General features: G+C 39.0%; 1 protein-coding gene across 1 annotated transcript; it reads right to left on the bottom strand.

Moving 5' to 3' along the window:
* Positions 1-703: 703 nt before the first annotated feature.
* On the bottom strand, positions 704-10,483 carry LOC110172027 (homeobox protein Dlx4b-like). The gene is made up of 3 exons (XM_020937840.2): positions 9,791-10,483; positions 8,493-8,689; positions 704-2,236 (listed from the first exon to the last, which is right to left on the bottom strand). Exons 1-3 carry the CDS (start codon positions 10,095-10,097, stop codon positions 1,994-1,996), a joined length of 747 nt encoding a protein of 248 aa, XP_020793499.1. The 5' UTR covers positions 10,098-10,483; the 3' UTR covers positions 704-1,993.
* Between the last annotated feature and the right edge of the window lie 12,428 nt (positions 10,484-22,911).

The following is a 22,911-nucleotide window of genomic DNA, read 5'->3' as shown; positions in this document are numbered from 1 at the left end:
TTTAAGAAGCGATTGTTTCACAGTGAAGTCATTGTGCTACTAAAACACCAAGAACAATGTATTTTTGTGGGTATTTCTTGAAAATCACCTTATAGTGCTTAGTGCAATTTATTTTAGAAGATTTTTAACTTATAGCTGTCCTAATAATAATGCTTTAAGGATGCTAGTTTCAATCCTTAAAGTTCTATATTATGTGAAATGTGTGTGTTAAAATGTTGTTCCCTCCTCAAAAACATAACTGGAGTTGTGTTTTGTTTCATTCACATGTTTGAGTAATCCTTTATTATTAGGTTGTCTACATCTCCAAAGCCCAAAATGCTCTGTTCCACCTTGTGATGTCATGTAGTAGTAGCTTCTTTTTACCTTTGCTTCAGTAGAGTTTGGCAATTCCAGGTCTGAAATGATCCAAATGATTATTGTGAAGGTGTATGGAGTTTAAAAACACAGTGGAGCACTAATACCACAACATCATAACGTGATTTGAGAGGAGAAAACAGCGTAAATATGCAGAGTTTGTGTGAATGAAACAAAACAAAACATAACTCCAGGTATGTTTGTGATGAGAAAACAACATTTAACCTCAATCAGAAAAAGCTAAGACACCCCTGTGAATGCATGAAAGATTTTTTATTACATTAAACACTAACACTTAAAAAATCTGCAAGTTTAAAATGATTGGAGTGAAAACATTTTCAATCCCCTTAATTTTTATTGTTAAATGTCCAAAATGTCATTTGAAAAGTCGATTTGTAACAACAAAGTCACAAGAGTGCATCTTACAGTATTACCCTGTTAAACTTACAACATAAAATACGAACAAAACAGAACAAAAAACAAAACGGTTCTTTGGTTGTTTTGATCAATTTCTATATTACAAACAACCACATTCTGACATCTAGATGCCCCATGAAAAGTCAGCACCAGAAATCCCTGAAATGTCCAGAAATAACCGGACTATACCCAGACGTGACTGCGCTTCTGTAACTGCCAGTGCTGCCTTAAGGACACATTCTGATCCCACTAATCCACTAAACCCAAAGCCCCAAATGTGACAGTGCTATCCCAAATGAGAAGTGCCAAAAAAAAAAAAAAATCCACATATTTTTGAAGATTGTTTCTAGATCTTTCACTGTCTCGAATGTTTCAAAACAATAACTTTATTTGGGACCATATAGGCTATAATACAACCACAAGGGGTCACTAAAGCAATTATATATTTTTTGAACATCGTTTTACCCTGTTTAAATGTAGGACAAGGCAGAACTCCAAGTATCATGTTCTTCAAGTGCTTTTAGTTTAAGTGTTGTAAACATTTTATAGCCTATTTGTTAAGCAGTCCTATATCTAAACCTCTTTGTTCTAGTATTTCTTGTAGTACAACTTCAACAATTTTGATCACTTGCGGCAGGATTTATCTTTTGTAGAGTCCTGATGATTATTCAGCAATTGCTTATATGTCTGTCGCCCTCTACTGGCAGTGTAGGAAGTGCACAGAGCATAATTGGGCACTACTTTATCTACATGTAACAAAAAGAAACATATTTTTGATGAGGGAACAACACTACCTATCACGGTTTAAAATTTCCCAAAGTCATTTCAGCGTTACATGAGAGCTTTAAAGGAGCACCATGTAACATTTTTGGTGAAGAATCTTCGACTTCCTTGTCTTCAGTTGGATTGTTATTGCTTTGCTTTGGAATGTTCCACAGTATGGCATTAAACAAATCTATCATGCATCTATTACAGGTATTTTTCTTCCTCAAAATTATCCTGATAAACAAACATTTGTAGTGAGAGCGGGGTCGCCTCTTCACAGATCTGGCACTTGTCTTCATGGAGATAGATAACTTGAATGCTAGAACATTCCAAGCAAAACAATAACATCTCTATGGATACAAGAAGTAGCCGTCCCACTAGCAGAAATGTTACATAATGCACCTTTAAGTTTACCCGGGAGAATTGCAGTCAACGTTTGCGCTGGACGTCTTGTGGGTCACATCATCTGAGTTCTGGGGACAGAGTCCTGCTGGTGTGCGGGGTACCAGTGTCCGAAATTGTTCATGTACGCTCCGGAGTGGACGGGCGCTGCTTTGGAGGCCATGCTGATGTCCCACAGGGAGCAGGGGGAGGACGAGGAGGTGGGCGGGGGGGCCAGGTGCTCCCCCTCCACTCCACAGGGACCGTTCTTCATGATCTTCTTGTACTTGGAGCGCTTATTTTGGAACCATATTTTCACCTACGAGACAGAAGGAGACATAATGGTTAGCAGATTTATAGATAATATGCAGTGAAGTCAAGCTGGGAGGTTCTATATGTATGTTTATGGTGTAAAGTTCATCAGTTACCATGGTGACACAATGTACACTTTAGCAAACACTACCAAAAAAGTTTAAAAATAGTCTCAAACTCAAGAAAAAAAACACAGAATGGATTAAAAACACATTTTCAGGAGCTTGTGATCAATACAAGTGTTCATGGTCTCGTTTAGGTGTTTGATTTTCTACAAAAAGCCAAAATGACTCACTGAAAAACTGTTAATACTAATGCTAGGTAGCTTGTGACTGCAATGTTATTTGAGAGGGACTTGTTTAACAGTACACATCAGCTCACCTACAGTAATTCCAGCTAAGTCAGTTTCTTTATGGTCAGATTATCTGGTGTTAATTTTGTTATTCATTATCTAAAGAGATGTTTTTTGAGGTGTTAGTAAACTATATGGAAAATGTTCATTCGGTAAACCACAATATTGATCTTAAACAACTTAATAATAGGAAAAGCAAAACTGTAGACCCATGTACGTGTCTTTATTGTTGAAAATAGCTACACAACAGTTTTGAACCCAATGCAGAGCTAAGGGGCGGAGATACGAGGTAGGTGAAAACAGAAATGTTCTAAGCACTCAAGTCTGGAATGTAGGATAATACAGAATTACTCAAACATGCATGAATCAAACAAAATACAACAGTGAGTAGATGAATGATACAACTGTTATAACACGATTAAAAGCTCAGTTAATATATCCCCTTTAAAAAAGAAAGAGAAAGTGCTGTTAGAAATAAAATAACAAAAATAACAAAATCTGCAGTTTTGTTGCTGTAATATGATAATATAATAATTTTGTTACACTGACAGCACCAAATGTCAGCAGGTTTGCCAGTCATGGAAGTATGCAACTTGAACAACAGGCTCGCTAATACAAAACCAGAAATGTGGTACTGCCGATGATAAGCTCATGTAATAAGTCTTTTTATAGTTTTCTTTTGTAGTGAGGCCAATTTGAACACTGAGACTACCATGCAAAGTATCTGGACTACGTACTTGGTGTGGCGGACACCACCTCATGACATCATGGAGTGCGTAACAAACAAACTGAACATGCACAATTGCACAACCATCCTTGAACAAAACAAAACGCAACTCCAACTGTTTATGACGGAGGAAACATTTTAGCACAATATTGGGCGTCTCTATCCATGCACATAATATAAATACAGCTTTTTATTTACAGATGTATTTATTTATTTATGTTATTTTATTTTTATTTTATACATGCATACAATGGGGCGGCAGTATTTCAGTTTGAAGTGTGTTTGTCCACTAATCTGAAGGTTGGTGGTTTGAATCCCGCTCTCGACATAAACATCATTGGTGGGCGTTTAGATCCACTGACCCACAGGTTGGTGGCGTGATTTCAGTTGTTGTGTTTTTGGGCAAGACACTTAACTCATCTCGCCCCCAGAGTTTGCGAACATTGGTGTGAGTGTGTGTGTGAATGGGTGAGTGTTTTTTTGACGTAAAGCGTTTGGAGTGTCTTGAAAGAAGAAAAGCGTAATAGTAATAATAATCTTGAATTTATTATTTATTTTTTATTATTTTAGTTTATTTGATTTTTAATTACATTTATTTATTTTTTGCAAATGGCCGACACACTGACTCAGTATTGCTCTAATCATCAGCTTGACTCTTCGGAGGCGCTGCACTGATGTGGTTGATAAAAGTTGGCGTGCGCGCTGCTTTGATAGCCACGCTTGCAAATTGAGCATTAAATTTCATGTAAATGCTTGTCAGGCAACTGTCATCTTCACCAGAGCACCACTACATCATAAATAATTGCAAACACATAGGACCCAAACACCCATTGTACTGCATATGAAAATACTACGACCTTGAAATACTCCGCAGAGCTACCCAAGTACTAAGAAGAAATGTACTTTGTTTTTTTCCATTTTGCGTTTTATGGAAGATTTTTTTCCTATAAACGTTCACTTAGGATAATTAACTTCATCAAATACTACCCAACTTTCGCACATTGTCTTTGTTTTGTATCGGCAAGAATTCAAACATAGTATTTACTAGCTCTCTATTGTTCAGTTTTACACACTGACGTCAATTACGGGCCATTAGAACGTAGAATGCTAGTGCTATCACTTCGTAAACAAAACCCACGGAGTCTTAGTCCACCGAAGTAAAGGCACGAAACCTATAGCCCACAGTGTAATCATTGACACAGATACAGAATATGTTTAGTGTATCTTATAGCGGGGAGTCCATCAACAGCCCGTTAAGCTAATGCAGGCGCAGCGAGAGGATTTCAGCGGTAATTATTGGTTTCGTATTACCAGTGCAACGTGGGGCCTGACAGTTTTCCCTGAGAGTGTGGTTAATGGCACTGGCATTAGTCGAACAGTGTGGTGGAGAGGCAAGCCAGGTGCTGCCGTCTTTGTGGACTCTATGGGTTTTTGTATTTTTAAATAAATACAGAGAATGGTGAGTTTGATGTGTGTTTAAAATTACTTTCTATTATTTTGCCATACAGGGTTGGTCACGTTTTATATAAGGCTTTTCCACTTTCAAGGCACTCACAGCGGTTTAGATCACGCACACATTCACACACAAGTGTACGTAGACACTGGGGGCGAGGTGGGTTATGTGTCTTGCCCAAGGACACAACGACAACATTCATCTGTGGGAGTTGGAATCTGTGAGTCAGTGGATTTGAGCGCCGCACCAGTGACTGATTTTCTTTTTCTTTTCTTTTTTTTTGTTTGTGTCAATGTCAAGAGCGGGATTCAAACTGCCAACCTTCGGATCAGTGGGCTAACATCTACCAACTGAGATAACATTCAATACATTTGGAGTACTCAGACACCTTTGCAGTAACAGTATTCTTACTTTAGTCAAGGTTTTGGCAACTCTTCACGTGTTTAAAGCGTTTTGACAATATTAAATGATTTCAACATTTGCGTACCATATTTTACTTGAATTTAACTTCTTCATCTGAGAATTATGTAATGTTTTTGCCTCTCCCACTACTTAAACTCATCAAGCGTACATCCAAAAATCACAAATTCTGGTTACTATACTTCAACTTTCTAGTATTATTTTTAAAGTAATGGTACATTTACAATTTACAAATGTACAAAGAGTCTTGACTGATTTGTACAGACGCCTGCCAGTAAAAATGAACCCTGGCAGCAATAATTATTTATGCAATTATTTATTTATTTTAAGTAAACACCAAAGCAACTCTATCTCTTCCAAAGCTGCATTTTCCCCAGTTTTAAATCCTCCAAAGCTTGCGTGCTGCTTCTGCCTGGGCACAGTGGAGTCACACAGAAAATGGCTGCTGCTGCTGCTGCTGGCCCACTTCCTAATGGTGCAGTGTCCAGACAGGGCTGTGTTATGTGATCCCTATCTTATACACTCTGTTTATATTTCCTCATTGCAAAAGCTACAGAACACTGGACCAATACTACAAGAGTTGAATGCATGTATGCATGCAGATGTAAAGACTGTGAGCGCGGAAAAGGTCACCTCGGAAACTTGACGCGTACTTTTGGAGAAGGGTGTTAAATGGTGCTTTGTTACCGGTCAGGCTCGATAGCATTTTGTGTATAATATCATAATAGAGTCATTTAATTTAAGTATGTGCCACTTGTTTTAAGAGAGTAGCAACAAAATACAACTCAACACACAAATGGATTCTCTTCATGCAGAACCTGCAGAAAGGTCTTACTTACTCAGATCTTACTTAAATCAACTTTTTTGGGGATTTTTGGTAGGTTTTGGAGTTGTAGCATTGTTCCCTCATCAAGCACGTGCCTGGATATTTTTAAGATGTACATGGACATGCATGTTTTCACAGAATATGTCATTTTCAAAACAATAAAATCTAACTTGGTAATGTAATTATGTTATGTGTCAGCAGTTAATACCTCATACGCCCTCTTTACAGGTTTATTGTACCAAAAGTTTCCCAACCTGTTATATGAAGATCCATGCACTTACCAGAAAGGATATTTCAGATTTTAAAAGAAGATGAAACAGAATAGAATTTGTGCTTAAGTTTATATCCTTTAACATGTGCTTTGTAAAATCTTTGGACATAAATATAATTTAAGCTTGAGAATGAATTAGTAATAATTGATAACTTTTCTAAAAGTGATGCAACTCAACCAAGTTAAATCACAAGTGACACACATTTTCTGAGTACAGAATATCCCCAATTAATTAAATATTAGTATCATTATGTGTAACATAATACCATAAAACATAATGGTGCAATTAGCTTAATTTTGTTTTCAAATTGCTGTGCTGTTTCTCTTTCTATATACATTTTAAATTACTTTTAAAATGCAGTTGATCTCTTTAGACAATTCTTTAGAAAAAAAATTGTTGTGATGATTTTTATAAAAGGTTCCTACACTTTCTACAACCCGTAAAATTAGAATACACCATTTTCCATTAGGCGTTGTGACACTGATCAAATCGTAATGACCCATAATGGCCACTCTTGGTAATTGTTACAATATCCAAACTTGCCTCGCTGCGGTTTATGACAAGCTCAAGTCGAGCCAGCGATCATTTCAGAGATATCCATTAATGACTAATATTACACCAAAGTTATACATTCTTTTTGTCTGTCTGCCTGCTTTGTTTGATTTGTACAACGGTGCATTCTAGCCTTTTCTCCACCACAAAAGTCCAAATGGAGCCGAGCGGATGATCTCTTACTCCCAGTGTAAACAGAGCTGCGGTGCTTAATTCAAACGGGATTAGAGAAAACCTCTCTCCATAGCGTCTATGTACACTCAGCACATGCAAATACAGAGCTACGCAACACCAGTCCGAGGTTAGTATCAAAACTCATAAACAAAGGAAACTGAGAAATTTAATGGGAAAAAAAAAAAAACATGTTTAAATATTGCAGGTTGTAACATATAAAAATAAAAAAAAGTCTTGTGTGGTTAGACACTTCAAGACCACTCACATTATATTTACAGTGGCTAACATCAATATTTGTATTTGATGTAATATTTTAACTTTTTCTCAACATTTTTGCATTGAAATAAAATTCTGGCTAATACACAAACTTTTAGGAAATAACTTTATTAAGAATGCTGCACGTTTAGTCACTACATAATTAAGGGGTTGGGAATAGGGTGTCAATTAAGTTAAGTATTAGTTCATTATGACATATTATTAAACATTATCAAATATTATGCTTGATTTTGTTAACATTGTGCAATGAATAGATAATAAACTGTGTCCGTTTCATATCTCTAATTAGAAATAAAAAAAAAATGCATATTACATTTTCCTATATAGTCAGCTAAATGTTGTGTCTCTATAAAGGGGTGTTACAGTCATCGCCTTAAAAAGAAATGAAAATAACTGTAGGTGTAGCTGGTATGGCAAAATTTAGGAATTATAATTGGTGCTCTGTTGTCACTGTCACGCATGAATCACAATAGTTTATGAGAACTCATCCAGACCGACTTTTGCACGTCGACACTTTACAAGGCAGCATCTCATTACGTGAATGGAGCTATTTAACTGCATTGACGATCCCAGCCAAAAGTGACAGCATTTTATAAGAATGTGCCGGCTCCTGTTTGGGTTTTTCATGCCGACCTTAATACGCCTTCTGTGTGACCTTCATTACAACAACAACCAAAACTGTAAACCACAATCAACCACCATTTATCTGATTCCAAATCATCCAAACAGAATCAAACTGAAATGACATGATTGCACTAACTTCCCAATAAATAAATCATGTACGTATTTTAAATTACGCTGCAGTTCTGGTCAAATTGTCTCAAAAATTGTCACTCAAAATATACTCTTTCATGTATAATTTTCAAAAGTATAGTAATAGTATTTTTGTATTTTTTAGTATGCAAAACTATTTGTAAATTATCAACGCTATACCACACACTTCATCTAACACTATCTGACCCGAATACAATTACGCAGTACAAGTCCATGTTCTAGTACGTTGCATCCTTGTATATTTTGTCTAATGTCAGAGTGATTCATAATTTATATTGTTGTCATAGCGATAATATCAATTCAATAGCAGACCTGTCAAAATAATTATTACCATCTACTTAAACTGACATTTGTTATAGTGACAGGTTTATTAAAAACACAATATTCTTTCTTTTGTATAGATCAAAAGTTCTCAAAATATTAGACCAAATACATACCTGCGTTTGCGTCAGGCCCAGTTTGGCGGCCAGGTCAGCTCTCTCGGGCAGGGCGAGGTACTGTGTCTGCTGAAAGCGCTGGTTCAAAGCCTGGAGCTGCAGACTGGAGTAGATGGTGCGGGGCTTCCGGATCTTCTTGCCTTTGCCGTTGAGCCTCACCTCCCCGTTTTCGATCACCGCAGTGGGTTTGTCGTGTTCTGCACAGAAGACCATTCCAGACACAGTGTTTTGGGTTTAGTGATGTTGACTGAATGAAATTATATTATACAACTTTTAGTGCTTTTCCCTGCTTGCCTCCATGGGGTTGTTTTGGGTTGGACACCACCAGGTCAAGGTACAAGTTAGATCTGTCAGGAAGCAACCCCGCTCAAAATATAAGCATGTTTTTCAAGGTTTTTTAAAAGTTTAATGCCATACTGTGTTACTTTCCAAGCAAAGCATTACAATCTCCATGGAGACAAGAAGATAGGTGCATAATTATTTGCATTTATCATAAGTCTACATTCCCAGTTAATCAGAAAAAGCTGTGACAAGTTTAAATTTATACTTGTGGTTACTTGCCTTGAATTACAGAACTTTGTATAGATGTTCAAGAGTGAATGGGTTATTGGTGGATTTCCCAGATCAATATACAAGCAATAATATTAAGTACGAAATGGTCTGGTTTCCAAAAAGAGGGTCTGTTCTCTCTGTTGCTCACATGCTGCTCGCCCACACTCATGTTATGACAAGAGCTCACAACAGCTGTGCACTGCCCCAGACCCACTACAGACAACTGGAGTGCACAGGAAAATTCAACCTGCAGTTATTCTGTGTTGGCAAGATCTATTGGAAGATTTACAGCTGCATGAATACATTAAAAAGTATTTGATCTTTGTGATAATGATTTATTCTGTATATATGTTAAAATAGTTTCACTTTGTCAAAAACTAAAAAAAGTAAAAACAAACTTGACTCACCAAGATGTTTGCAGCAGTTATACAGTCCACATGAACAGAACAAGTCCAAGAGTGTTCATGTGCAGATCAGTTCATTCTCAAGTAAATTAATGTTTCATTTAAATGTCATAATCAAGAATTCATATGATGTGTGAGCCAAAAAAAAAATCTGTATTTGAATGTTTTTTTTTTCATCTCAAATTGTGTCTTTGGGTGGGGTAAAATATATTATTATTATTATTATTATTATTATTATTATTATTATTATTATTATTATTATTATTATTATTATTATTATTATTATTATTATTGGTGGTGGTGTTTTTGTTTTGTTTTGTTTTTGGTTTTTTTCTTACTTACCGGACTCCTCTAGTCTGGAGTGTCCCAGTCCGCCGCTGTGCGCTCCGGGCTGGTACGGCAGATATGCTCCGGGGTGGCTGTACGGAGAATATCCTAGCGGCCGCCCGTACGAGGCCCCCGAGGGGAACGGGCCTTCATGCTGCGAGGGCCCCACCGCGTGCAAACTGTGGACCGGGTAATGATTGTGTGACAAGCCGGGGGAGGGCTGCTGGTGTCCGGCATGTCCAGGGTAGCTGTGCCCACCGAATTCCAAAAAGGCGGACTTGGACGGGTCAGACAAAGTGTCCGGCATTGAGCTCATAGTCATTATTGGGCCCAGGGCAGAGGTGCACTGTGATCTGCTAACTCAAGCCCGGAGGCGTCTTCAAACCAGCCATAACGAGGAAAAATATCACAGGCATAAAAAGATTAGCGCGGTAGTAAAATGTCAAACCTTAGTAAAATGTAGGTTAATGGCCTGGGCACGACAACCCCACAGGCCGTGGTTTTGGTGCTTTACTTCAGCTACATCCCAAGTTCTGCACGAGTCCGTTCTGATCCAAACCTCGACGCTCTCGGATATCCACGAACTGAAAAGCAGAAAATGTTGAAAGTGCAGCAAGATAAATCTCCCGCGGTCAGTTTTGTGGCTGTTTTCGGTCCAGCCGCGTGGTTTGACTCTGCACAGTAGCACAGTAAAGACCTGTAAAGACGAGGCTGCATGCGCTGCGCGCTTCAGTTCACTGTGACTGCAGCAGAGTATCCATGTGAGCTTCTCGCGCGCACCGCACGCTCATTGGCTGCGGCGTCACCAACCACAGCACGAGCCACACAGTGTGCGCGAGGCACCGGACAGGCCCGGAGCAGCGCGGGAACACACGGATAAAACCATTATGCACCGATCTACAACAGGAGACAAGGGACATAATAGAACAACAGGGGCTTAGTGCATCCCATATTTGTGTCTTACGTGCTGGGTCTATGTTAGGCTCATCTACAAACTAAACTGGAGGTTTGGGATGGTTGAGTTTATTTTTGACTCAAAGGCTCCAGTCTGTTTTCTCAAAGGCTATAGAGTATTATGCAAATCAAATCACAATATCCTGCTTAAAAGTATTTCGGGGAAGAGTTTTATAACTAATTAAATTGATGAGCTCATGGCTTAAATAATACCCTACCAAACGGCCTCCTGGACGCATGCACGCGGTCAAGCACACCGCCTGTGGTCCCGCGCCACGGACAGTCACAACAAACAAACTCCTTCGAGAGAAACGAAACTTGTTATTTGGGCAAATCTTTGGTTCTGGCGCTGGAGTCTGAGTTTGTCATTACGCTCATTTGGAAATCCCGGACCAAGTGCCTTCCAAACAGAGGGCCAGAACACTTAGATCTGGAGATAAACAAACAATGATGTCTATAGCAAAATTCAAATTTATTTTTGTTATCTACAAGTCTAAAGACCGAAGTGCCTCCTCACTCAACAAGAGGGCAATATTTAGAATTAGGTTAAGTTGCTTTAATGTGAAAATTAGGCCTTTTAGGCCTTTGTTGACATCCGAGTGGGCCTAATTTTAGAGCTCATTTATGCTATATCTAAAAGTCTTTTGCCACATGAAGACTGTTCTACCTGGCCACATTTAGATCATTATTTTGTTATTTATTTACGTAGGTCGGAAAGAGTTTAAGAGCAGAAAAAGCAAAATAGGCGAGTTACAAAGCGTCACCAGAATGTGCCTCACGTCTATAGCAATGAAGGGGCAAAAAAACGAACCTTTGTGTTCAGCAGGAAACGCAGGCGTAAGAATAAGTGTAGGGATTTCTATAGGTCTGTCCTATTGTGACAATATAATAGCATCAATTGAATATGACAATAGTAAATATGCAACCACTTGAGTTGTAATAACAACACATTAAGTGTTCTATAATCGATGTATAAAGCAGGGTCAGACCGGAACGCCATCGAGCAGGGAGAGAGATGTTTTGGCATGTTCCTCCTCGCCTGTGCGCCGCTGGATCGGGCTCTTTATACCAACAGGCTGATGTGAGAGGAGTTATTACGCATCCCAGGCGGCACTGCGGCTTTCATGTGCGGCCAACATTCCTCCCCTCCTTGATTTCACCTCTGTGCGCGCTCGGCAACACCCTCCGAGCCATCAATGCTGTTATTACGGTACGAATCTCTCCGCCGGCTCGTTTTTCGTGCACTAAAAGAGAAAGACGCACGCATGGAAGCAAACAAACTAGAGCTCACTTAAACCTGAGTAGCAGTGATTTAGGCTATAGGACTATATTACAGACTCGGATGCTGTAAGGACCTTTTGTGTGTCAGGATCAGAGGGATATTGTTGTGTAGATCCTGTAAACTATTGTGAAAATATGCGCTATTGTAAACCAAACTGTAAACCATATGAAGAGTGACACGCTGAACAAGTGGCGCTCCTCGTGGCCCTGGATAGGCCTGTAGATAACATGGTCTTGAGGATTCCTTTTTTGAAGCTGACATGTTCATCTGTCATGTTTAAAGCAGCAGGCATTGTTTTTAGCATAAATCTGAAATATTTTCTACTGCATTTCTTGGTAGGCTATAATGTGGGATGCACAAAACGGCTGTTTTGGCTCAATGGATGCCAAATTCAGATAAATTCAGTTTCAAATTGAACCAGGTACGTATATAAAGGTATCACAGCAGTCCCGTGGAGGAGAGACAAAACCTTCTCCTTTTACCATGGTTTGCGTGGCCTTTAGTATTACGCAGGTCTATAGTGACAGATTCTAGATTCTCATATTCATTCTTATTGGGATCAAATTTGAAAAACTTTCTGGATTATATTTATAGCCCATTATATTGACAAATCAAATGTAATTGGATGTATCTGAAAACTCATTTGTCCCTCAGCCTATAGGAACAGGAGCAGTAAAGAGAGGGTGTTTTTGTACCCCTTTACATGAAATGTTCAGTTTAATGTAAATTCAATTTTGACATTTGGTCACAGTTTCAGTGGGGCAATATAACATTTCCACAATATAAAAACCAAAATACCACAGGTGGTTATATCAAGGAGTATTTTAAAATATTTGAATGCAATCTATTAGGCCTGCTGCTTGGTTTATGTATTTGTAGAGATTTAGAAAAACACAGAACAATTACCAGGGCAAAACAAGTAGCTGTCAGTGACTATTAGGTCTATAACATTTTATGGACTGAAATAGACTTCTGCTTATTTATTCTTGACAATATTTTTAATGCAATAGGTGTAACTGATGACCAATAATCCACTCATGAACACAGTGGGAGAAGTGTAATTTTAAAACTGTGGTAGGTCATATACCCATTGACCCGTGCCAATAATGCGTAGATGCTGTGGACCCTCACATACACAGCCTGGTGCATGTAGATGGTGATCTTCCAGGTGAGCTCAGAGAAAGAGGCGGTGTCTCTCACACTGTAATTATGGCGTGCCATTCTGGAGCGCTCAACAAAGGCGAGCTTGCAGCCTGCAGCAGCACAGAGCAGGGATGTGCTTGTGCCTCTATTCACACCAGAGTTAATAACAATACTGCAGAGTGCAGAGCAGACAGCGTGGCGTCAGCCCTCCCACGTGTGTCTGTGCGTGTATGAGCTGATGAGGAGGAGGCTGCATGAGGAGGGTGTGAGACATTGAGAGGAAGAGCATGCCCCACTCTACAACCAGCACATTTCCAACAGTGTAACCTTTACTGCGCTGGAGTCTGGAGCTCTGCACTATCCTGAGCTGACATCATCTGTGAAACAACAAGACAAGCATTTTCAGGAATTCATTTACACTTCAAAGCATCCAATCATCACTATAACAAGGGTTAATGTCAATGTTTTGCTTAAAAATTACTGTTGCACCAGGTCAAAAAAACTTACTCTTTCATGTGCTTGATCGCATTAAACAAAAATGCAATATAACATATAACTCAGCCTGTTTTTAAAGTGCTTGTGGGTGGTAAAATCCCTATGTGCAAATCACACCAACACAGAGGCCCCATGCTCAGATCCGTGGCCTCTTCTCAGGAGACCTCACAGTATTGCTTGCCATCTGCAGTGTCACAGAGTACACATGTCTGAGAATGTTCACGGCTGAACCAGTGTTGTGACATGTAACTCCAACATTGAACTCCACTTGAGGCATGGACTCTCCACAGACCAAGGGCGAGTCAGCTCATACTAGACTCCAGATAAGAACCACCGAGGCTTAAGATTTGGAGGTGTTGATTTTCAGATTGCTGGGCATCTTCTGTCCCTGTATTGGACTGTTGTGATTAGGGAGCTGTGTCGAAGGGACAAAATATCATATACTAGCACATAAAATGAGTTTCTTTTGCAGAGTGGTCAAGTGCTCCTTTAGAGACAGGGTGAAAAGACCTAAATCACTTGAAGAAGCTCAGACTATTGCTGCTTCTCCTTCACATCAAGGTAACTGAGACCCTAGAGAAGACTCTGTGCCTCTGGTTGGGGAACACCACAGCATCCCCCTGGAGGAGCTGCAGGAGGACTGGTGAGGGCAGTAGAGAGTAGAATACTCTATAGAAGATGGATGAAACTACTGTAAATTGGCAGTATACTGTATATTGTATATTGTTTGGTAAAACATTTTCTCTTGCATTAGACATTAGAAGCATGGAAAGAACATTTTCTACCACTAAAGATGTTGGCTTTCAAATTGAACTGTATTGGACCACATGTGACAAGTGCAAGGCTTTTGTAAAAGAAAAAAAAGAATTTGTCATAAATAACTTCTGATAAAAATCGTAAAAAATCTCAATTATGTCCATTTTCACAATTGTGGCTGGTAGGCTTTGAAGTAAAATCAAAAATATAAAGTACAAAACAATGGAGTAGTTAAACTAAATACACCACTCTTTAACTGTTTGGACTCGTGGACTGTTTTGGTGCATGGGCTCAAAGCAGATGGTTTAATAAGATCCTGCAGTGTTCTGGATACTCCCTGGTGACTGGGAATCTAGAGAAATGATTCCTCTGTTGTACCTCTGTGCTGAGACATGTGGCATTGTTGAACATGGTCATTTTAGCACTGTGACTGTGGAAAGTCAATGCAAACTGCAAATTATATAGTTATGCTCCCATATGTATTCAATATTTTCGGTATAAAGTAAAAGACCATAAAAAAAAAGCAATAACCTCTCTAAACTCTGTATTTGTAAACCAACATAAACTTGAAGGAGACAGTATTGTGTGTGCTGAATGGTCCGTGTGCTGTGACTGTTGCTGTCACCTGCAGAGCTGCTCCTCACCTTTGATCACATGTTGTCATTATGAGAAGAACACTTCTGACCTGAGGCTGAGTCCTCAGAGGTGACTCTTATTGTTCTCTCACTGTCTGTGAGCAGTCAAGTGCAAACATTAATCAAAAAAAAAAAGAAAAACTCCCACGTGTGTGGATGGATATTTTAGGCGTGTGTTTTATATTAGGTGCATTTTACGCTTCATAAATGAGCCAAAATTGTATTAACACATTCACTTTGATGACAGCCTCACCTGTAATGCAGGTTCATTTGTTTAATTAAAGCTTAGTCAAATGTGGAAACACTTACTTTTGAAATATATATTAATTAATAAAATAAATAATTAATCACATCATTATCATTAACTTAATATATGATATGTTGATTCATCAAAAAATGTGTTTAGTCTGAACCTTTTAGCTTAAACAAAGGCTGTTATTATTATAATTCCTTTGTGGTGGAGGGCGTGTGGCCCAGACTGATACCCCTCATACAGAGAGAGTTTATTTTGGACTAAGGGAATCACATTTGTTATGATTTTACAGGATATCAAATGTGATTATCCACAGATTTTAAAAGTCAGCATCATGCCTTCTGTAACTGAAGTGGTAACTATAGTTATTCGATTGCCATGAAAATTCACACTGCTGTGTGAACAGAATTGTGATCTGACCAATTTTGAAGATGCAAGAAGTTTTGTAGTGTTTCAGGAATAAGTCCATTGACTTCATCATTAACACATTTGATCAGAGTCAAATGAACCTTTCTTGACAATGGTGTATGCGCCACTTTAATCTCAGTATTGTACACATTGCGTGGCTTGCCCATTGATTTTTATGTCATAAAATTTCATGTAGGTTTCTCTTTGATATGGCAAGGCAATGACAAGTCATAATTATTCAGGAAAAACATTTCACCCATAAAATTGTGGGGAAACCACCACAACTGCAGTTAGGACATTAAAAGGACCAAACTGGCAATGACACCCTCCTTTACTCAGGACTTGAGTGAGATTGATGTCATCTTTTAACCCTTTCGCCTTGCATAGTGTTTTCTTCACATTTTGTATGTGGATGGATAAAACTGGAATATCTGAGAGAAAACCACCACAGATGGAGCATGAGATTGACAGGTGGATCAGAGCAGAAGAAGGAGCTGAGTCAAAGGTAAAGCTCTCGATTTACTAGTCAATCTATGTTTGTACTCTCACCTGTGATCATGAATTTTGTGTAATGACTGAAAGTACAAGACCACAGATTCAAGCCTTAGTTGAAATGAGTTTCCTCTGCAGGGTGATTGGGCGCTCTCTTAAAGATGAGGGTGAGGAGCTCAGGGTAGAGTTGCTGCTCCTCCACATGGAGAAGAACCAGACCCAGATCCAGAACACGCTGGTGGAACCATGTCTCTCAGCTGACCTGGAAGAACTGGAGAAAGTTTGTGTGAAAGGGGAAAGCAATTGATTATTCTTCACTGAAACATACTGCAATTAACACACTGTGACAGAAGTCGATGTGGTCTGGGGTCTTGTTCACAGACAGTGGCAGTATACTCAGTAGCTTTATACACTGAAATGTGTGCAGGAGTGGAGGCCATTGAAAAGAGGTGAGGCTGGTCCTCACGTTCCAAATGAGAGGTGTGGAGAGCTGCACTGTGTGACTACCCCAGCAAACGTAATGCACTGCAATTACACAGAAACGCCTTTGTTTTGAACTAAACATCATGTCATGGAAAAATCAAAGATGTGCTCACGATTATAATTACCATGTAAATATGATTATCACGCCTCTGTTGTCTTGGCAACAGACTTTATGGCAAGGTTAGTTGTTTAACGGCTTTCTGTTATTACAGTATCTCAGTGAATGATTTGCATGTATAATTAAAGAAGAGGTAACCACATTCCTTGACAGAATAATAATGGGAAGAATGCCAATAGAACACACCATGTTACCCTGGTTTAAACCATTCTGGAGAAGCCCAACTTTGTTCCAAATAAACGTAGTGTCTGTGATATTGTCCTCCCTCTGCTCCAGCAGACACAGCTCTCCTGATCTGTGTGGGTTTATGTCCTGGTCTGTGTGGGTTTATATGGGCTCAGCAGGGCCGCAGTGGAAAGAGCTGGGGGCCATATTTGACACTTTTACCCCATAAAAGAGGCTGTGAAACCTGGAAGTCTAACCTCCTCCTGAGGTAATTCTGCCTTTGTGTGGTGGGTTTTACCCGGATGGTTAAGGGTGTGTGTGGCATTATCACACTATTAGACCTACAATCATACAGTACAAAACGGAACAGCTCACTAACTTACATCGCCTTTAAAGTTAAATTTTTGCTACAGTTAAATATATATTTTTGATATAAATAATAGTTTAGTGCTTCAATTGTTGATTTTGCAGAAATCCACATTGCCCCCTTTTTTAAACTTCTAAGCCAGCGTGCTGGTTTTTACCAGAACAGAAGATGCACCTCTTTGATTGGCTAATTCGCCTGTCTATCACACCCTCTGGAATCAGGGAGACAGGATATGGTTCCAGACCCACTCGTCTTTGTAAAGTTTTGTCCAAACTTGTGGTTCAGGCTGGCCAGGTAAGCTTTGTGGTTTGCCATATGTGTTACTGTTCAGAGTGCAGACTGTTAACTGATTATGAACTGATAAACAATCCAAGAATCCCATTACTACAGCACATATTTGTAGAGGTCTAAAAGAGGTACAACAATATTTGTGTGTGCCAGCTGAAATTGTGATTAATTTGACTGCAGTATATTGTGCAGCCCTGAGAATTCAAACATGCTCCTACTCCACCACTCACATGACTGTAATAGTGCAATTGTTTTTAGAATGTTTATTTGATGAATATGTCTGTATTTTTAAAGCTACTGCTGCTCTTTCAACCTACTTGAACAAATTAAAGATGCACTATGTAACTTTTCTGGTGGTGTGTCCCTGTTTCTTCCATGAATATATTATTACATTGCCTGGAATGTTTCACAATAAGATATTAAAGTCATCCTGCATTCATTCAAGGTTTTTATTTCTCAAAGAAATATCTGGGAGAACATGTATTTACATTGTCAGCCTGGTAGTTTTTCCACATCTCTGATTTGTAACTGCTGGCTGTTGTCACCTGCTGTGCGACGCTCAACAAGTTTACTGTCATACTATGGTACACAGACACAACAATAACGACTCCATGGGAAAAAAGTTGCCTGATGAGCCAGTCTCTTCTACAATCTGTTTAAATCCAGAAGGGTCTGGAATTGGACCTTAAAGTGTGAAAAACCTCCATCCAAACTTGAGATGGACCAACCACAGCTGCTGATTTGTCCAAACCAATCCAACTTTATTTGTATAGCACATTTTATAAACTAAACAGTTTCCAAAGTGTTTTACATAATTTGTCTCAAATACAGAAGACATCTCCTCTTGAAAATTTTCATAACATTCAGAACAAAATATATAACTAGTTTGCTTGCCTGATTCATCAGCCGGTTTCACTTCATGGAAACCGTCTGACCTCCCAGCATTAGGATTCGTTCACTTGACAGTAGGCAGGTACTTTTTTATTTAACCAATCGCTGCTATTTGGTCATGTAATGCTCCAAATCCCGCAGGAAGAAGGCCCAATAATGTCTTTCCCCTTGATAAAATTCACCAAAATTCTCTTTGTTCCGGCTTTAAATCCTTAGTCTCGGGAATCGCTGCCAACACAGAATGTATGGCTTCTTCTACATCCATCTTGACCGCTTTGTTTACTGTTGTACTGTACCACAAAAAGGACCCAGGCAAGTGCTTCACAGCTCTTCACTGACTGGCCGGTGCGCGGTCTACACCTTCCGGGGTTCTTGCAAACCATCTAGTGTATTCCAATTCCTGATCTAGTCGCTGGAGAGAAATTAAATTGAGCACTAGGTGACACCAGCCTGGCTAATAGTTTGCTGCTTTGATTGTTGATAATACCAAAATACACACTGTTTCTCAATACTTTATGTTGTTTTTTTCTCCTTATGTTTGTTTTTGAAGTAAACGGACCATGTACACCTCTGACCATCTCCCTCAGTCACACCCTCCGAAATCAAGGAGACAGAATACATCTTATTTTATTCATTGTATTTCATTTTTTTAATTGTATTTTTTAATTTATTCACATCATGCTTTATATATTACTGGGGTTGTGCACTTTTGAAGTTTTCCCCAAATAAGGGCGCACATCCTGACGTCTTGTGCACGTGTGTTCCTCTGAAATCAGACATGAACTGCAGCTATAGCAGAGGACAGACACTCAGCCCTCAACAGCGCTGTGGTATTGTAATAAAGTCTTTAGCTGCTGCAGATTTTTGTAAAGAACCATTTCCCTGTCATCTCTGATCAGAAGAGACGCTGCTGAAAGACCACTGCACCCTCTCTCCCCGCTCTGGTGTCTGCGCTCTCCAAGCCTCTCTCGTGCAAAAGGAAACAGATTGTGTTTAATGCTCCGGTTTGGGCTTGTAACTAAATCATCTGTGTAAATACTGTAGTTATCCAGAGATGGAACCCCCGCCTACAGGGCAGCTTTGGTACGTGTCATTGGTATGTCACTCATTTATATAGAGGGGATATAATGCAACATCTATTATTTTTTTTATGTTATAACGTTGTTCCCTCATCAGAAACTTGTCTGAAAAGGTTTTACTTGTCATCTACACATGTTTCAGTAATTTTGCGATCTCTCCCAGGCCTTATTCAAGATTCTGTGTAATGCTCAGCCCTCAAGCCTATATCAGCCATGCTCTCACACAACAATTTTCCATAAATAGACAAAAGCATGATACAAAATTGTACACAACAACCTGACACACCTGATGCAATGTGCAATAGTTTCATTAGTGGGATACACACTGATGTGCTGGGATAGAGCTCTGAAGGGAGAGTGGAGACAAAAAAGCCTGTTAATATGTTGTTTTTGGCAAATATAGCCTTTAAAAAAACAAAAAACAAAAAAAAAAAAAACAATAAAAGGTAAAATGATGATCTAAATACGTTTCGTGTTAGCACTTAATAGTATAGTAAATAAATAGTAAATTAAAAGTAAAATACTCCCTCTTGAATTAAGGGGAGTTTGGGTTATGGGATTAAACAATTAAAAGTTGTAGAGCATTGTTTCCCAAAGATTGCAAGAGATTTGTTTTGGGTTGCCTTGTCACAATCTGTATGGAGATCTGCAATATACTATGTACAAATAGGCAACTTATGGATACTTTTTATTGCTGGTTCAGTTCTTTAACTTGAGTAATAATTCTTCAGAGAGACACGATCACTCAGTTGACAATAAAATATCCTCTTTAATGTTCAATAATGGTCAAATCCACCTTTATTTTGTGATTTACAAATAATGTCTATTGACTTGGGTCGCAAAGGTTTGTGACTTTTAAAATATGGATCCCCAGAAAAAAAGAAAAATAGGGAAACACTGTTGTAGAGGACGAGGTATAAGCAATATTGACAAACTACAAACAAAACTACAAAACTAGACTTTTAGATGCACATTTCTGATTGAATGAAGTATTTTAGTTGTAGCTATTAATACTTTTGTTTCTGTTATTTTGACGCGATATAAACTACAGTCTACAACAACAACAACAGCGCTCACACTTGCAGACTGTGAGGAGGGGGGAAGGGGGGAAGAGGGGGGTGGCTGGGCTCACATCTGTCCCGGATGGAGCTGGATGTGACGGGGGTCTCAGAGGGGGTTTGGGGGGGTCTCGGGGGTCAGAGGGGGGCGCTGTGGAAGTGCAGGTGAATGCCACAGGCTCATAATCACAGGTCGCAGTCATTAACTCGTGAGGGGAGGGGTGTGGAGGGGCAGCAGGTGTGCCCCGCTGTCCAAAGATCACAGAACTCCACGCACTCCAGAACGACCCAGATTATTTCAATGCATTAGTTTTACATTTAGATTTAGACTTGGGCAAGCTTTATTGATCCACAAGGGAAATTATTTGGACACAGAAGCTCACAAATCATTATATTTCATAGTAACAAAGAGCAAAAATATAACTGGTAATAATAAATACTAAATAAATAGCAAAAATACAAGAGACTGGTGTAAAATAATATACATTTTAAATTATATAAACATATTAAAGTAAAAATTAAAACTATAGTAATACAAATATATCTCTCAGCTATATACAAGAGGTCATATACTTAAAATTACAAACTCATTCTGTGCACTGTTTACTCTATGGACTATACATCTGTAGCCACAGTTGCCCTTGGGCAGACTGAGAGAAGCGTGGCTACCAGTCTAATTATACATTCATTATAGGGAGTTGATTATCTTGCCTAAGAACTGAAGTAGCAACATGGTTGAGTGTTGACACATACTCTTAAAATCTTTTGTCCATTTGACAGAATTCAATTTTCTTTTGCTGTCTTGCCCAAGGACACAGCAACAGTAGACTGGCAAGAGTTTAATTAAGCACGTTTCTACTAGTAATGTTTCTACTATCCAACGTCTTCCATAAATGAGTGTGCCGCTTACGTTGGATTCATGTTATGACTTGTACTAGGAGGCATTTTACAATTATTATTGCTTACACCATGACAATGTGCCTCAGAAAGTGACATGCATAAACACAAACTTGAACTTTCAGGTTCAGGGTGGATCCAGTCTCTGTGGTATTTTTAGCAGCATGTTCAAGATGGCTGGCCTTTGGAACTCTGTGGCCCTGGGGTCAGATGTCAGGGGTCAAATGTCGGTGGGCTGTAATGGCAGTTTATTTTTAGTGCAAACAAGGCTACATAAAGAGCTTGGTCAGAAAATTATAGCACGGCTTGGTGGACTTCCATTTATCCACCCACCTAGCTGTCAATTGCAGCCATATGTGGACAGAGTAGGGGGTCTGCCCGGCTGCCACCGCTGTGTGTGTACAAATGTTGGCATAGTCTTTTACACATTGTAAACACCAACTACATATGCCCCCTCTTGATGATTTTAGCTAAGTACCGAGTGTGGTTTCTGTGCATACATCTCTGCTACTATTTGCTTTGGACGTCTGCTAGCCTCTTTAATTAGCCTTCCCAAATGTGTGTCCACCCCGTACTGTAGAAGGCGCTCTTGTTTACACCCCTCCTCCACACAGTACTCAGACAAACTCTATGTCAACACACCACTTTACAGAACAGTCTGGTTTAGACCATCAGTGCTACTAGCTCCAGGGGCTGCGTCATACTTAAGGTGATGACAACAAGTGTCATACACTGTAACCAGACTGTCCCTCAGAGAAATTATACTGCTTTGGTTAAAGTCCCCGACGAAAAATTACAATTCCAATTTCAATCCAGGCTGATGAGTTATTTGAAACGTGATAGACGTACTTAGGCCTGTGACGATAACACATTTCAAAGTGTGATATATGGCTAGTAAATACATTGTGGATGATAAACAATATTATTATTACCAAACCAAAGTATTCTAAATGTACAAAACTGTTTAAAAAACAAGTAAATAACAGAATGCAACACTTAAGTAGTTTTATAAAGTGTATTCTGAAGCTCAAATCTCATCGTAGTACAGAAAAAATAACCTACATTTTTTCACCAGTACAAAGAAAAAGTATCCATGATAAATATTGACCCCCAAAAATATTGTTCCTGCTATTAAATGAACTGTACTGATATATGTAACAACAAATGTACTTTTATTTTATTGTTTTTATTCAAAGGTCTGTGTTTCTTGCAAGCATCTTTGACTAATCCTAATCCTACTCCTAAGTATTTCTTCAAAACAAGTCGTTTTTGTTTTTTGTTTTTTTAACCTTAAAAGGTGCATTGTGTCATTTAAATGCCTGTTTTTCGTTTATTTTTAAGCAATAAAACCACCTGTAATTGAACACATGCA

This window comes from Boleophthalmus pectinirostris, unplaced genomic scaffold (assembly GCF_026225935.1).
Source record: "Boleophthalmus pectinirostris isolate CB_2022bp ecotype Guang Dong unplaced genomic scaffold, ASM2622593v1 HiC_scaffold_17, whole genome shotgun sequence".
In the NCBI taxonomy this organism is placed as follows: Eukaryota; Metazoa; Chordata; class Actinopteri; order Gobiiformes; family Gobiidae; genus Boleophthalmus; species Boleophthalmus pectinirostris.
This window is presented reverse-complemented; position numbering and strand designations above follow the sequence as displayed.

Bases quoted from the DNA above. Each gene is read 5' to 3' on its own strand.
- LOC110172027 (XM_020937840.2), bottom strand. From the start codon at position 10,097: ATGACTATGAGCTCAATGCCGGACACTTTGTCTGACCCGTCCAAGTCC. The intron at 8,690-9,790 runs GTAAGTAAGAAA...TCTTCTGTGCAG, and splicing joins CTCCAGACTAGAGGAGTCCG to AACACGACAAACCCACTGCG. The intron at 2,237-8,492 runs GTATGTATTTGG...TCTGTCTCGTAG, and splicing joins TGGGCCTGACGCAAACGCAG to GTGAAAATATGGTTCCAAAA.